The sequence below is a fragment of the Uranotaenia lowii genome, chromosome 2 (assembly GCF_029784155.1).
Source record: "Uranotaenia lowii strain MFRU-FL chromosome 2, ASM2978415v1, whole genome shotgun sequence".
Taxonomy (NCBI): domain Eukaryota; kingdom Metazoa; phylum Arthropoda; class Insecta; order Diptera; family Culicidae; genus Uranotaenia; species Uranotaenia lowii.
This window is the reverse complement of record NC_073692.1, coordinates 282,225,631-282,238,531: the sequence shown is the minus strand read 5'-3', so window position 1 is coordinate 282,238,531 and position 12,901 is coordinate 282,225,631. Positions and strand designations below refer to the sequence as shown.

At 42.7% G+C, this 12,901-nt stretch overlaps 1 protein-coding gene across 4 annotated transcripts in view; it reads left to right on the top strand.

Moving 5' to 3' along the window:
* Positions 1 to 12,901, top strand: part of LOC129745917 (fat-like cadherin-related tumor suppressor homolog) — a 740,130-nt gene that overhangs the window by 712,332 nt on the left and 14,897 nt on the right. For all 4 annotated transcript variants that reach the window (XM_055739309.1, XM_055739308.1, XM_055739307.1 and 1 more), the window contains one exon: positions 5,687 to 6,140. In XM_055739309.1, coding sequence (XP_055595284.1) covers positions 5,687 to 6,140 — 454 coding nt within the window. The remainder of the gene's footprint in view (positions 1 to 5,686; positions 6,141 to 12,901) is intronic.

The window sequence follows — 12,901 nt, the reverse complement described above, 5'->3', positions numbered from 1 at the left end:
TGCTTTTTCCTCGTAGAGAGTTGCACTACTTGGATACTCCCCGGCGGTGGGGTATCCTACACACGGCGCACCCATGACCTTCACTACACAGAAGATGATTCCTTATCTTTGTAGCTTCGATCAGGGGACCGGACACACACTACCCAGATTCTCCCCGGCGATGGAATCATCATACACCGTTCGCGGAGTGCCGTTGTCTCCAGCACCTCTGCAGGGCATTTTTAATACGGGGAACCCCTCGCTGACTGCATGCCAAGAGCTGGAATCCGCAACATCCTCTGCAAACCGTTGTATACTATCGTGTCAAGCCCGCAGACAGCAAGTTCGTTGGTACTTACCGCCACAATCCTCGAACAGGCGGGTGTTTCCTCTTCGTCACCATATGCTGCATAACCAGTCAGGAATTGCGTCATATGGAAGTCCTTTTTACCGTGTCTTCTTCCGATACAGCTCACGATGTGCGGGATCAGACGACGGTTCCACCTTTCTTTCGCCATGCTGTCGAGATCTCGTACGTTGAACGTGTCTTTATTGTCGTAACAGTAGACATACTCCTCTAACAACACCGAGCTAGGCATGATGCCCGCCACTACGCGGGTGGCTTCGGACGAGATGGTGCGGTATACGCTGGTAGCCCGCAGTCGTCGGTTTCATGGGTTAAACTTTTTTATTACAGCTGTGTTTGGTGTTCTCATAATTCAACCACAAATTCATCTTTAATTTAGATATTTTTTAGAAAATCAGGACAAATCAGTACATTTTAATCACTCTTTTTCAAAAATCAGGACAGCCATTCAATAAATCAGGACAGCACTCCAAATAACAGGACAAATCGAGAAAAATTAGGACACCTTCAACGCCTGGTTGTATGGTAAAGAGTCGAAACAATTTTTATCTCCAAATACACTCAGGTGTGTGATTCAAACACTTGGGCGCTCTGGTTGGAATTCTCTTTTTCTCACCGAGATGCAAGAGCTCTCACACCACACTAGCTGTCCGAGTCGCTTTCAGCTCTGTAAACTCGGATAACGAGTGGAGCATGATCAGTGAAACAGGCTGCTCTCGGAAGCCGAACTGAAAACAGTGTTGTTTTCTCTCTGCTCTTTGTAGTTTTGGAGGAGGCGTCCAACCCTGAATGCAAACATGGAAAAGTAAAATTGATATATCTCGCTTCGCTACAAGTGGATACAGACGATTGTACCTGCATCTTGTAGAAGAAATCTTTGACTTTAATTTGCAACTAAAGCGGGCTATCCGATATTGCCCGGTATTTGTAAAATTTGTAACGGGTCACAGAATGGTGAGTGAATTTTGATTTAACTTACCCCACTTTAGCGCCAAGCAACAGCGAAAATCGCAATTGTATGTGGAGAGGCATGTAAAGTTACGCCCGGTGAGACTTCTCAAGGCAGGTCCTGTACAAAATTTAAAATTCAAAGTTCCAATCGTTCCACGAGCACATATAAGTGAACCCAATCCGAAACCAGAAAACCAATTCAACTATCTGTGACTATCAAAGACCAATTCTCTAACCCTCGTCTCACGGCATCAAGACTCTTTAGACGGATTATCTTGTTGAGAGTTTCTTTTTCGACTCCCCACTTATTCTAGTATTACGCAAATAAACTTTTTCCCCAAGCGGGTTTTGAACAATTACTCAACATAAAAAAAAAATCAAATTATCTGACCTGTCTGCGGTGCGTATTTCCTCTCTTGGCAGCGGCTGTTGATGGATCCTCTCGCTGGCGCGCGTGTGTCCCGACTACGTTGGTAGAGTTCCCTCGGGGGTGGCTAATTTTGAACTCACTTTCTTAACTGGGCGGCTTGACCGCTGCTTGCATAAGACTTACTGTTGGGTTCGATGATGACCACGTGCACCCGGAGATTGCGGATTGACCTCCGTTGACCCGTAGGTGCTTGATGGTCCAAAGACTCGCTTAATGAGGCGGCGAAAAACGTTCTCAACCCCGCTCACCTACCCTGGACAAACACCTGCACTTGAAGGATATGTCCTCCAAGTGAAAATCATTTAAATTACTGTTGAGTTGTTCGAAATAATTGTTACACTGAATGTTACCTTAACCCTACTCAGTAAGAGGTCAGGATGTTGCGACAAATCTAGAGACGCACTAGTTTTCCTTCAATTTTGCTGCAAGTGTTACGTTTTTGTTAATTTGAGCTTATTTTTTCTAAATTTTCTGCAACTTACAGAGTGAACTAGTAAGTTCTCCCGTACAGGGCCGAGTTGCCGTTCCAATTTAAAATTCCGTAGTAACGTTTGGAATTTTCCGCAATTATCTCAAATAAAATTGTAAGTCACATTTTCGACCATATCGATTGCTTCTATAGCTTCTTACTAACGTCCTCTTGTGATTCGGTGTTCGCTCAAAATAAATTTTCCACACTGCAGATACGTCTGCCTTATCCACCGATCGATTGAGAAAAGAAGCTTGAATCTTATGGTCGAGGCTATCAACCCTCAAATTTATTCCCGAACATTGCCCCCACACACAAGTGCATGTTTATATACTAAATTTCCGTACTGACATCGGTTCTCTGATTTTCTTATCAGGCCAGAGCCGATGTGCACAGCTTCAAGTTCAAATCAAAATGGCTGGTTCCGAAACCGGCCACTAGTGGCGCTGTTGTTGGTTGAAAGAAACTAATTCCAATGCTGAACTGAATGAGATATGATTTTTATCGGCAACTCATTTGATACATCGTTACAAAGAAGAACCTGAGTGCATACAATCGAATTTACTAGCCCGTTTATGACTACAAAGACCCAACTTTTCATTTAAAAATTTCTTATATTTTATTTACTCTTTGTAATTCCATCCAATACGACTAACCAAAAAATTTGACTCGTTACTATACTGCTGGCAGCATTCAGTTGGTTTGAAGATGCGACATACGGAATGCTTCTAAGAGAAACAAACTAGCATCAAGCGAAAAAACGAGATAGCTCTTATTTGGTCCGCAATGTGTTCAATTAAAGCATGGATCATCTGAAATCTGGACGCATTAAAAAGGGTCTATCTCGAAGCTTTAGGAAAGGAATAAAAATGTTTTGTACTCCAAATGTATGTTTTTTATTGCATTTTAAAGAAAAAATAATAAAAAAATTATTCCGATATTGTTTTGATGATATTTCGAACTTTTCGTCGAGTACTACTTGTCATAGTTTGGACACCCTATTCGCTGACCTTAGCGGCCATTTTGTTCCACAATCTCTTCATCTCTGTTGCATCCCGAGTCGTCCTACCATTCTTCTTCATCTTCTGCTTGACAATTGCCCATCATTTTTCGACAGGGCGGAATTGAGGGCAGTTGGGTGGGTTGATGTCCTTTTCGACAAAATCCACCCGTTGACCCTATACCACTGTAGTATCTCTTTGCTGTAGTGGCAGCTTGCCTTATCTGGCGAAAACTTTACTGGTCCTTTGTGAGATCTAATGTACAGAAAAAACGTTTTTCAGGCACTGCTTCTTGTACATTTCGGAGTCCATGGTCTTGGTTTTTCACAAAAACCGGGGTTTTCCGTCCGAAGCTGCATAAACCTTGCAAGATCACACACTTGCTTGCAAACTTATCGGCAAAAACGAATTTGAACTTGACGGGGACATCACCTCGACCAGTGGCTTTGTAAAATTTTTGGCCAGGAAGCTGCCCAAAATCCATCTTCACGTACGTTTCGTCATCCATGAGGATGCATCCGTCGTACTTCGTTAGAACCTTGTATAACTTCCGGGCCCGTTCTTTGGCTGCTACATTCTTCTTCAATATCCGGTTTAGTTGCTTACTGGCCCGATAAGATCGTATTCCTTCGCGCAAACGAATCCTTCTGACGGTGCACCGGTCGGCATTGAATTTTTTGGCGATGTCATAGTCCGACTGCCCTGGGTTTGCCTAGACCGTTCTCAACACCTTTAAATGCAGTTTCCAATCCTTAGTTCCACCATGACGCTTGTTATGAACCTGCCGATCAATAGTTTGCGTCTCACAGAAACGCTTGAGAACGGTCGATTTGCCAATACTAACGATTTCGTGTTTTTTTTTAACCCCGACTCCGTCGGGTTTTTAACGTGGGTGTCCAAAATAAATTTTCGTCTCGCAGCTTCCATCACGTGTAACTTGTTTGTAACAAAACGAATCATAATAAAATTTTCAGCACTGATAGAGGAAACGTTTTCAAACAAAGCGCTGTCAAAATATTCCAGATCCGACAACTAGGAGCGCTATGGTATAATAAACAGTGCGTCCAGATTTTGGGTGATCCATGCTTTAACCCATTGAGAATTGAAGAAAAGAGAAAGCCGCAAAAGTGAGTTTTAATATGGTGTCAAAGTTAAATATTGGAATGTTAATGTAGAAGATGTACATCTTAGTGTACATTAATTAAGATCTTTTCAAAGAAACATGAAGTTTCACTGAGATCCTGTATGTGTGTGTAAGTTTTTTAAGATGGTTGAAAACAGATTGAATCCATTTAAAAATTAATCCGAATATTTTATCAATTTGGTATGGCAATAAAATCTTATTGCAGCAGTAATTTCCATGAAGCATTAATATAAACACAATTTTGCGGATTTTTATCAGTGAAAATCGAAACCGCAAGAATCCGGGGTGATTTTTTGAATAATTTGACGTAGGTAATATCAATCCATCAATTAGATTTAGGCAGTCAATATTCCATCTCCTAGCAAGATCCAAATCGTAAAAATTTTACGACCTTCCTAGAACGAGCCAGCGAAATTGACTTGTCCAAAATAATTCTGAGCCGAGGCCGGCGGCGGAAATGAAACGATAACGAAATGTTGTGGGTACACACACAATCCCGTTGTGGCTCATCTGAATTCGTAAACACCAATAATGCATTACTCCGCGGCACTCAGTCATTTCATTCAATATTGTTGTTGATTCTCGGCACCAACTGGCCACGTTCCCAACAACACGTGCTGTTTGCTGTGGAATGGAATCTGATTACCACCTGGGGATGCCGACCTAGGGACGGCCACCAGAACGAATCCGGTTCCGGTTACGGCTGATGGTCATGGGATCCCGTACCTTTGATGATTCGTCCTAGGTGGTGTAGGCACGGTGTTTGTCACATGGCGGAAAAAATGCTTTCCTTCTCGATTCAAACATGCGAAAAAATGCGCCCTGTTCTGTGTGACCCCTATGCTCAACAAACCCAAGCTCGCTCCCCGGTCGTTGTCGGGGAAATTCTTTGTGGCGCCAATCAGCGGGTTTTCGCGCCAACTCCGGCGGTGCCTATAATTAAATTTTATTATGGAGAATAAATTGGGGCACGGAATGATTTCGCACACCGTTCCAGAGAACGAAAACATTCCCATTCGTGCATATTTACTCACATCCCATGCCCGGGCACAGGAGGAGGATCCGCAGCAAGAATCCGGCTCAGAATCGAATATCAAATGGGGCAAGGACTCGCTTCGTAACTTTGCAAAGCTCGTGCATTTTGTGTACGACTGAACAAAGAAACGATGTAAGCTAATTGTTTGCCGGGAAACAATTATCATTATTTTTTCACTTCCTGGAATGGGAAGCGAGGATTCCGAAGAACTGGAGCACGCACGCATCAACACACATAAATAATACACAAGCACAGCTTCATGAGATATTTCGGAGTTAATCCATAAAGGTTTCATTTATTTCGTTACAGGTCACTGCCGAGGATAAAGATTTCGGTGAGTACGGCAGGGTTTCGTACAGTATCATATCGGACGATATGCAGGAGTACTTTTCGATCGATAAGGAAAAAGGTGAGATTGTGACGAAAAAACGGTTGGACCGGGAGGTGAAGAAGCTGTACGAGCTTCCGATTATGGCGACGGATTCCGGTGGCCGGTCCGGTTTTGCGACGGTTCGAGTGAAGGTGGGCGATGAGAACGATAACGCGCCCGAGTTTCAGTATCGGGAGTACAAGACTCTAATTCCGGGAAATCTGACCGTTAACACGACTTTCTATCGGGTCAAAGCCACCGATATCGATGACAATCAGAATGCGGTTGTAAAGTACTCCATCTTCGATTCCCAGAACAGCGGCATCAAGGAGCTGTTTGCCATCGATGAGAATACCGGAGGAATATACCTGAAGAAAAGTGCCATGCAGTGGGGTGAGTAAAAGTTTCATGCTTTTTTATCAGCTTGTTCCAAAAAGATTTAACGATTGGTTTGTCATAATCATATGCAAAAAACTTATCAAAGACATCAAAACACAACGGGTCTTAACGAAATAGTAAAGATCAACGATGTCCGCGAGTTCAAGCCCAAGAGTAAACATCGAACGCAGTTGTACCGGATAGTTTTTCAATAACGATTCGCCAACTGCAACGTTGATAAAGTCGCGAATGCCATAATGATGGTAAAACGACTATAATCGAAACAAAAAAAAAGTAAAGATCAAACTCTTGCCCTCGTAAGTAAAACTGAAGAGGGCTAATTATGCGCGGCACGTGACGTGAAATGACTCATAACACTCGCTTTTATTTTGTCTCCAGTAGACGTCTCAAATCAAAAATGTGGATGACCCTAAAAGGTTATCGTTGCTCATCATAAGCAACGTTTTTCCCTAAGAACGTCTACTGGAGTCAAAAGAAGTGAATGCTTTCAGTCATACCACGTCACGAGCAGGGCAAAAAATCCCTCAAAAGCTCCTAATTACTAAGACACTTAATGGTCCCGCGTGGGTTCTCCGCCGCATAAGGCCTTGGTAAAAGACCTCCACTATTGACGATCTGAACCCCGTGTCTTTATTTCCTAGTCAATATTCTCGTTGAAAGTTCGGATTTCCGCGGCCAGGCTGCACCGCCACAAGTTTCTGGGTCTACCTCTCCTTCGATGTCCTTCTAAATTCCATTCAAGCGCCTCTCTGCAAATCTCGTTCTCGTTTCTTCGCAGCATGTACCCAATCCATCTCCACTTACGTTCCTGAATCTTGATTTCTGACACCGGCGATGAAGTTCCTTGTTTGAGATCCGGTCGCGCGGATACTTTTCCGCAGGCAGCGATTCACAAATACTTGCAATTTTTCGCGTCGTCACCACAAATGTGCACCAAGTTTCACACCCATACAACAATACGGATTTGACGCTTGAGTTTAAGATTCGAATTTTCGTTCGTAGAGAGATCTGGCGTGACCGATAGATGTTTCGGAGCGACTCGCAAACTCAAATCAGACTTTTCTGATCCGGGTTTCGATGTCCTTCTTGGTACCACCATCAGGCGTAATCTGGCTACCAAGATACTGGAAGCACTCCACTGTCTCAACCTGTTGTCCAGCTACCACGAAATTTGCTTTTCTGTGTTGATTTCCATCCACTTGGTATTTCCGACATTGATTTTGAGACCTGCTGCCTTGGAGCTTTCGGTGAGGTCGTCGAGTTTGCTCTGCATGTCTTGTTGACTTTGGGCGAGCAAGACAATATCGTCAGCCAGGTCAAGGTCATTTGGCTGCTCCATAGTCAAACGATTTCAAGCAATCCTCGGTTTGTTCTCGTTGAAATGCGGAATTAAAAGCAGGTTTCAGTGGTGGAATAGAATTATCTTCATTCATATTTCGTCAGTCTAGTCATTACATAATTACACATTTCATTAGCGATTCCTATTGTCGCACTCTCCACTTATTATATTCCCTAACCGGGAAAGTACAAATTTCTCAATGAGTACTTTGATACTCTTACCCAGAATATCTGGCAACACCGTTGTGTTACCACGAACTCAATTTGAGTAGTCTCGCTTAACAGTGTGATGGTGAACATTTGTACCGTGTTTATCATCATCACCTGACATAAGCAATCGTTGATCTATTGTTCTCGATTGCGAATTGAACATAGCAAGAGGAACCAAAACAAACAATGTTTTAGCTCTGCTCGTGGCAGCAGAAGTCTGCTGCTGGTCTGGACGCCTGAAAAACCCGTAAGTTTCAATAGTTCTAAATTCCATTTATCCAGTCAAGATCTCATCCATTACGATGAGCAAAAGCAGCGGTGATAAAATACATCCTTTTCTCACTCCAGCAGTTTCCGGGATTTAATCGGACAAGACACCATCGTGCAAAACCTTGCACGGAAATGCCTCGTACGGAGCTTCGATGATATGGACAAGTTTCTCTGGGACTTGTTGTTTTCATGGATAAGTCGGTCGAATGCTTTTTCGAAATTAACGAACACTAGCAGAAGAGAGTCCTCTGGAATTCGTTGATTTGTTCAAGTATTATTCGTAGCGTTGTAATGTGATCCACACATGATCATCAGGATCGGAATCCAGCATCGGAGTGTAGGGTCCATTTTTTCCTGGATCCTGTTCAGTACCAATTTGCAGAGTACTTTGAGGGTTGTACAGATCATCGTTATGCTTCGCCAGTTATCGTACTCTGTCAGGTCTCCTTTCTTCGGGACCTTTACTAGGATACCCAGTCGGCCGGGAATGTTGCAGTACTCCAGATGTCACCAAAAAGACGGTGCAACATTTGTGCTGACAAGGCAGGATCGACTTTGAGCATCTCAGCAGAAATGCAATCGATTCCAGGCGCTTTGTTGGACTTCATGTCTTTGATTGCCGCTTCTATTACAGCCGGCGAGGGCGCTTCCATTAATGCGACTTACTGTTGGCGCTTCGAGCTGCGGTTTCTGATGGCCATCACAATTCGTAACACGGAAAAGTTGTTCAAAATGCTCAGTCCAACGCTTGAACTGATATGTCAACAGCTGACCTGATCGGTCTTTTAGCGGCATTCTTGAATTTGTCCTTGTACCACTTAGGCGGTGAGAAATTTCATATAGGTAGTAGGTAATCGGATATCTCCAATGGCAGCGACTCTTCCTCCCTCTTCGGCTAGGGAATTAGTCCAGGTTCTCTTGTCTCGTCTAAATACAAGCTCGTTTAACTGGCTTTTCCAGCTCCGCATATCGTAAACGGGCGGCTGCTTTGGCTGACCCGACACATACCTGCTCAATTCCGACTTTCGCCTTTCTTCGATCATCGACCATCCTCCAGGTTTCATCCGACATCCATTCACTTCTTCCACAGACTTTACCGAGCGTACCATTTTTTTCCTTGTAGGGGAGAGCCCACTGCGACCAGTAGTTGATCTATTGTGGTAATTACCCCGCGTTACTGTATGCTATCATGCTCATCTGCACTATGGGTTGAAGTGACAGTTGATTGCTGACTAAGCATTTTATCTTAATCGGGTATGATATCAAAGATGTATGATATAACCTTCTTAGGGCTGATATGCAACCATATGTCTTGTGCGCTTATTAACTTTGCCCCAAGAGCACGCTCTCTCCTATTAAGGAGGGCGCAGCAGTTGCATAGAAGATGCTCTGCAGTTTCTTTTTCGAGCCCGCAGAACCGACAGTCGTCGTTTTGAATAATGTTTATCCGTTTGAGATGTTGTTTTTTTGGACAATGTCCGGTCAAGAGACCTGTGTAAGTACTTAACTCGTGCTTATTTAAGTTCAACATGTTTTTGGAGAGTCGTGCGCTTGGTTCAATGAATCTTTTCGCCTGAACTGCTCCCTCTGCTGTTCTCCAGTTGGAGCCAATAGTGGTGTTTTCCCAGTTCTTGAGTTCCATATTTAAGGCACTCCTCGATACTCCGCAGAAGAGTTCTGGTCCAATTAACAGGCCCTGAGATCCTTCCCTAGCTAGCTGCTTCTTCGTTCCCTAGGATACCGCAGTGGCCTGGAACCCAGAATGAAAATACTCTGTTCCGTATGGCCAGGTTTATTAGTGCAACAATACACTCCCATACTAGCTTGGAGTAACATGTGAACGTACTTAGTGCCCGGAGAGCGGCCTGGCTGTCAGAAAATATATAGATACTTGTGTACCTGTATCCTCTTTTCAAACAGGCTAAAGTGCATTCTAGAATTGCTTGAACTTCTGCTTGGAATACTGTTGGCCAGTTTCCCATAGGAATTGAGATCCTGAGTCTAGGTCCGAACACCCCTGCCCCAGTTCTATTATCCATTTTTGACCCATCATTAAAGAATTTAATCGATCCGGGAGGAACCTCAGGACCACCTGACTCCCATACGTCCCTATTGTTGATAGTTACATTGTATGGTATGTCTAGGTTGAAAACGGGCTCCATCCAGTCATCATTCTTTACAATAAGTGAGTTTTGAGAGTCTCAAGGCACTATGTTCTGCCTCTAACTCAATAAATTGATGTAGTGGCAGAATATTTAATAGAGCATTTAGAGCCTCGCCTGATGTGCTTCGCATAGCGCCAGTTATAGATAGCGTTGCTATTCTTTGAAGCTTCGCTAGTTTCTTCCGGGCCGTAGCTTGCACAGTTTTGGTCGACCATACTAAGGAGGCATAGGAGATTTTGGGTCTTGTTATAGCTGTAAATATCCAATGGATGATTTTCGGCTTTAGTCCTCATTTTTTTCCCTACTCCTTTGAGGCAAGCCCATAGAGCTGTTGTAGCCTTGGCTATTACATGCTCTAATTGTGGGTTCCATGATAGTTTTGAGTCTAGTATGATTCCTAGATATTTCACCTGTGATTCGAAGTTTAGCACTTCCCCATCTAGTGTTAGAGGTTTTAGTGCAGTTTTTCGTCTCATAGTGAATGCAACCACAGTAGTTTTGGAAGGGTTAATGTTCAGTCCCTCTTCCCTGCACCAGAATAGTGCGTAGTTAAGTGCAGATTGCATTCTATTAGACAACACATTCTCATGTTTTCCCCGAACTATAATAACTACGTCATCAGCAAAGCCAATAACTTCGAATCCCATAGATACAAGTTTGTTTAGGAGGTCGTCCACGATCAGTGACCTAGGATTGGTCGATCTTGGATCGATCCTTGGAGGATCGATCTTTTCAACTCCGATTTTCGATTTTTTGGATCGATTCTTCGGCCAGAAAAAGATCGATTAGATCAGTTTATTTTCGATTCGATCTTTCGATCTTTTTTTTTCTCATTTAGGAGAAATAAAAGCATAATGGCCACATTAAAGAGGACGCTTAATTAACCATATAAAACAGCTATACATACATGTTTCGTGTTCAGACACTAAAAAATTTTCTAACCGAATGAAACTTGAAAAAAGTAGAGATAAACGTTTAAAAAGGCATTTTAAATTTTTGTGCCGAAATCTGAAAATCAGTCATTGTAGGGGCATCATAGGCACCATCAATTGGGGCCAGATGATCAATTTCTGCCGTAGAATCTCGCAGCGAATTTAATTTGATGAAGTCAACTGAATTATACACTTTACTTATTTACATCTGACGATTTACCTATTGGTAAGGTGTCGGAGAGATAATCAGAAAACTCGAGTTCGATTCCTGGTCGAGGCGATTTTTTTTTCATTTAGCATTCATGATCAGTTAAAAAAAATTTTAGAAATTTTCAATTTATTTCAATACAATTTTGCAAATTATTTCCAAACCTTGTGAATTGGGTGCAGAAAGGTGTTTGTGATTGATTTAGAATAAAAAATTTGCAAGAATTTGCTAACCTTAAGAAGTAGCAGCGATTTGTCTAAAAATTACTTTTTTCAAAAAATAAATTAATTTGTTTTTTGATTTTTTGTGCATATTTTTTTTGATAACTCTAATATACATAAGACAATCTTAATAAAAATACCTTGAAATGATTTCTTTTAATCTCTTGAATATTTCTTGTCAGTGCATTTCTCAAAAATATCAAAGCGGTTCTGAGGTTTTTGGATTTTGATTGGTGTTGATTTTAAACACTTACTCCGGTTCACCTTACATAAAAGCGCCTAAAATTTTATTCTTTCCATATGTAGAAGGATTATACAAATTTGAAATTTTGTGTCTTTTTTGAATATTTTTTAATAAAAAGCAGTTTCCTCTTGTTACAAAAGGAAAAGATCGATTAATCGGAGATCGATCTTCAAGCTCCGATTTTTTAGATGGATCGATCCCTGAACCGTTCATCTGAATCGATCTTGTAGATCGATCTTTTTCCGAAGATCGAACAATCCTACAGTGACCACAACAACGGTGATAGAACCCCACCTTGGAGACATCCCTTAGTTGGAGTGGCCCTCGTCTTTTCATAGCTGAGCATACCATGGCTCGTCGTGATAAAGGCATTCTTGATTCCACACCAGTGGTCTTCGACTGTTCCGTCTATAAGCAGTTCCGAGGCTCGGGGTTCAAGTTGTTCAACGTATGCCCTTTTCACCTCTGGATTCTGAAACCGGCGGACGTCGTTTCGACTACCGACTTTCTCCTCTCACCGTTGGACACGCGCAACTCTCTGTCGTTTCTCGCTAGGGACGGGGTGAAAAACAGATGCAATGTCTGCGCTTCGCTGCGGACATCAAAAAGACTCCATTTCCATTTGCTGCCTGCGATGTGATCAATTTTAATTTCAATGAGGGAAGAGCGATCCACTGATCACCATGTTGTTGTTACCAAAAATATTTACCAACAGCCTTCCGTTTCCACTCATCTATCCTAGAGCCTAATGATGCGCTCAAGGTCCTGATTGTCGGAGCCACTGTCACCTGAGTGGATTTGAATGTCACCCTTTGGAATTTTCTCAACCACGCTGTTCAGTTGACTGTGAAACTGCTCTTTCTCCTGCAAATCGGCAACGTCAGTTGGCGCATAACACTGGGCTATTGTAAGGTTTCTAACCCGTATTCTGAATCCAGCTACGATTATTCTTTCATTTATCGGTTCCCATCTAATGAGGGTCGCATAGGCCTGCTGGTTTAATAGGAAATTAACTCCTCGTTCCCGAGTTGCGTGTTTTCCTTGATTGCCAGGATAAAGCAGGACTTGCCCAAACTTTGTCTTGTGTTCTTCAGTGTTAAGCCAACGGACTTCGCTCAGTCCCAGAATTTCAAGTTTGAGGCGTTTAGCTTCTCTAGCAAGTTGAGC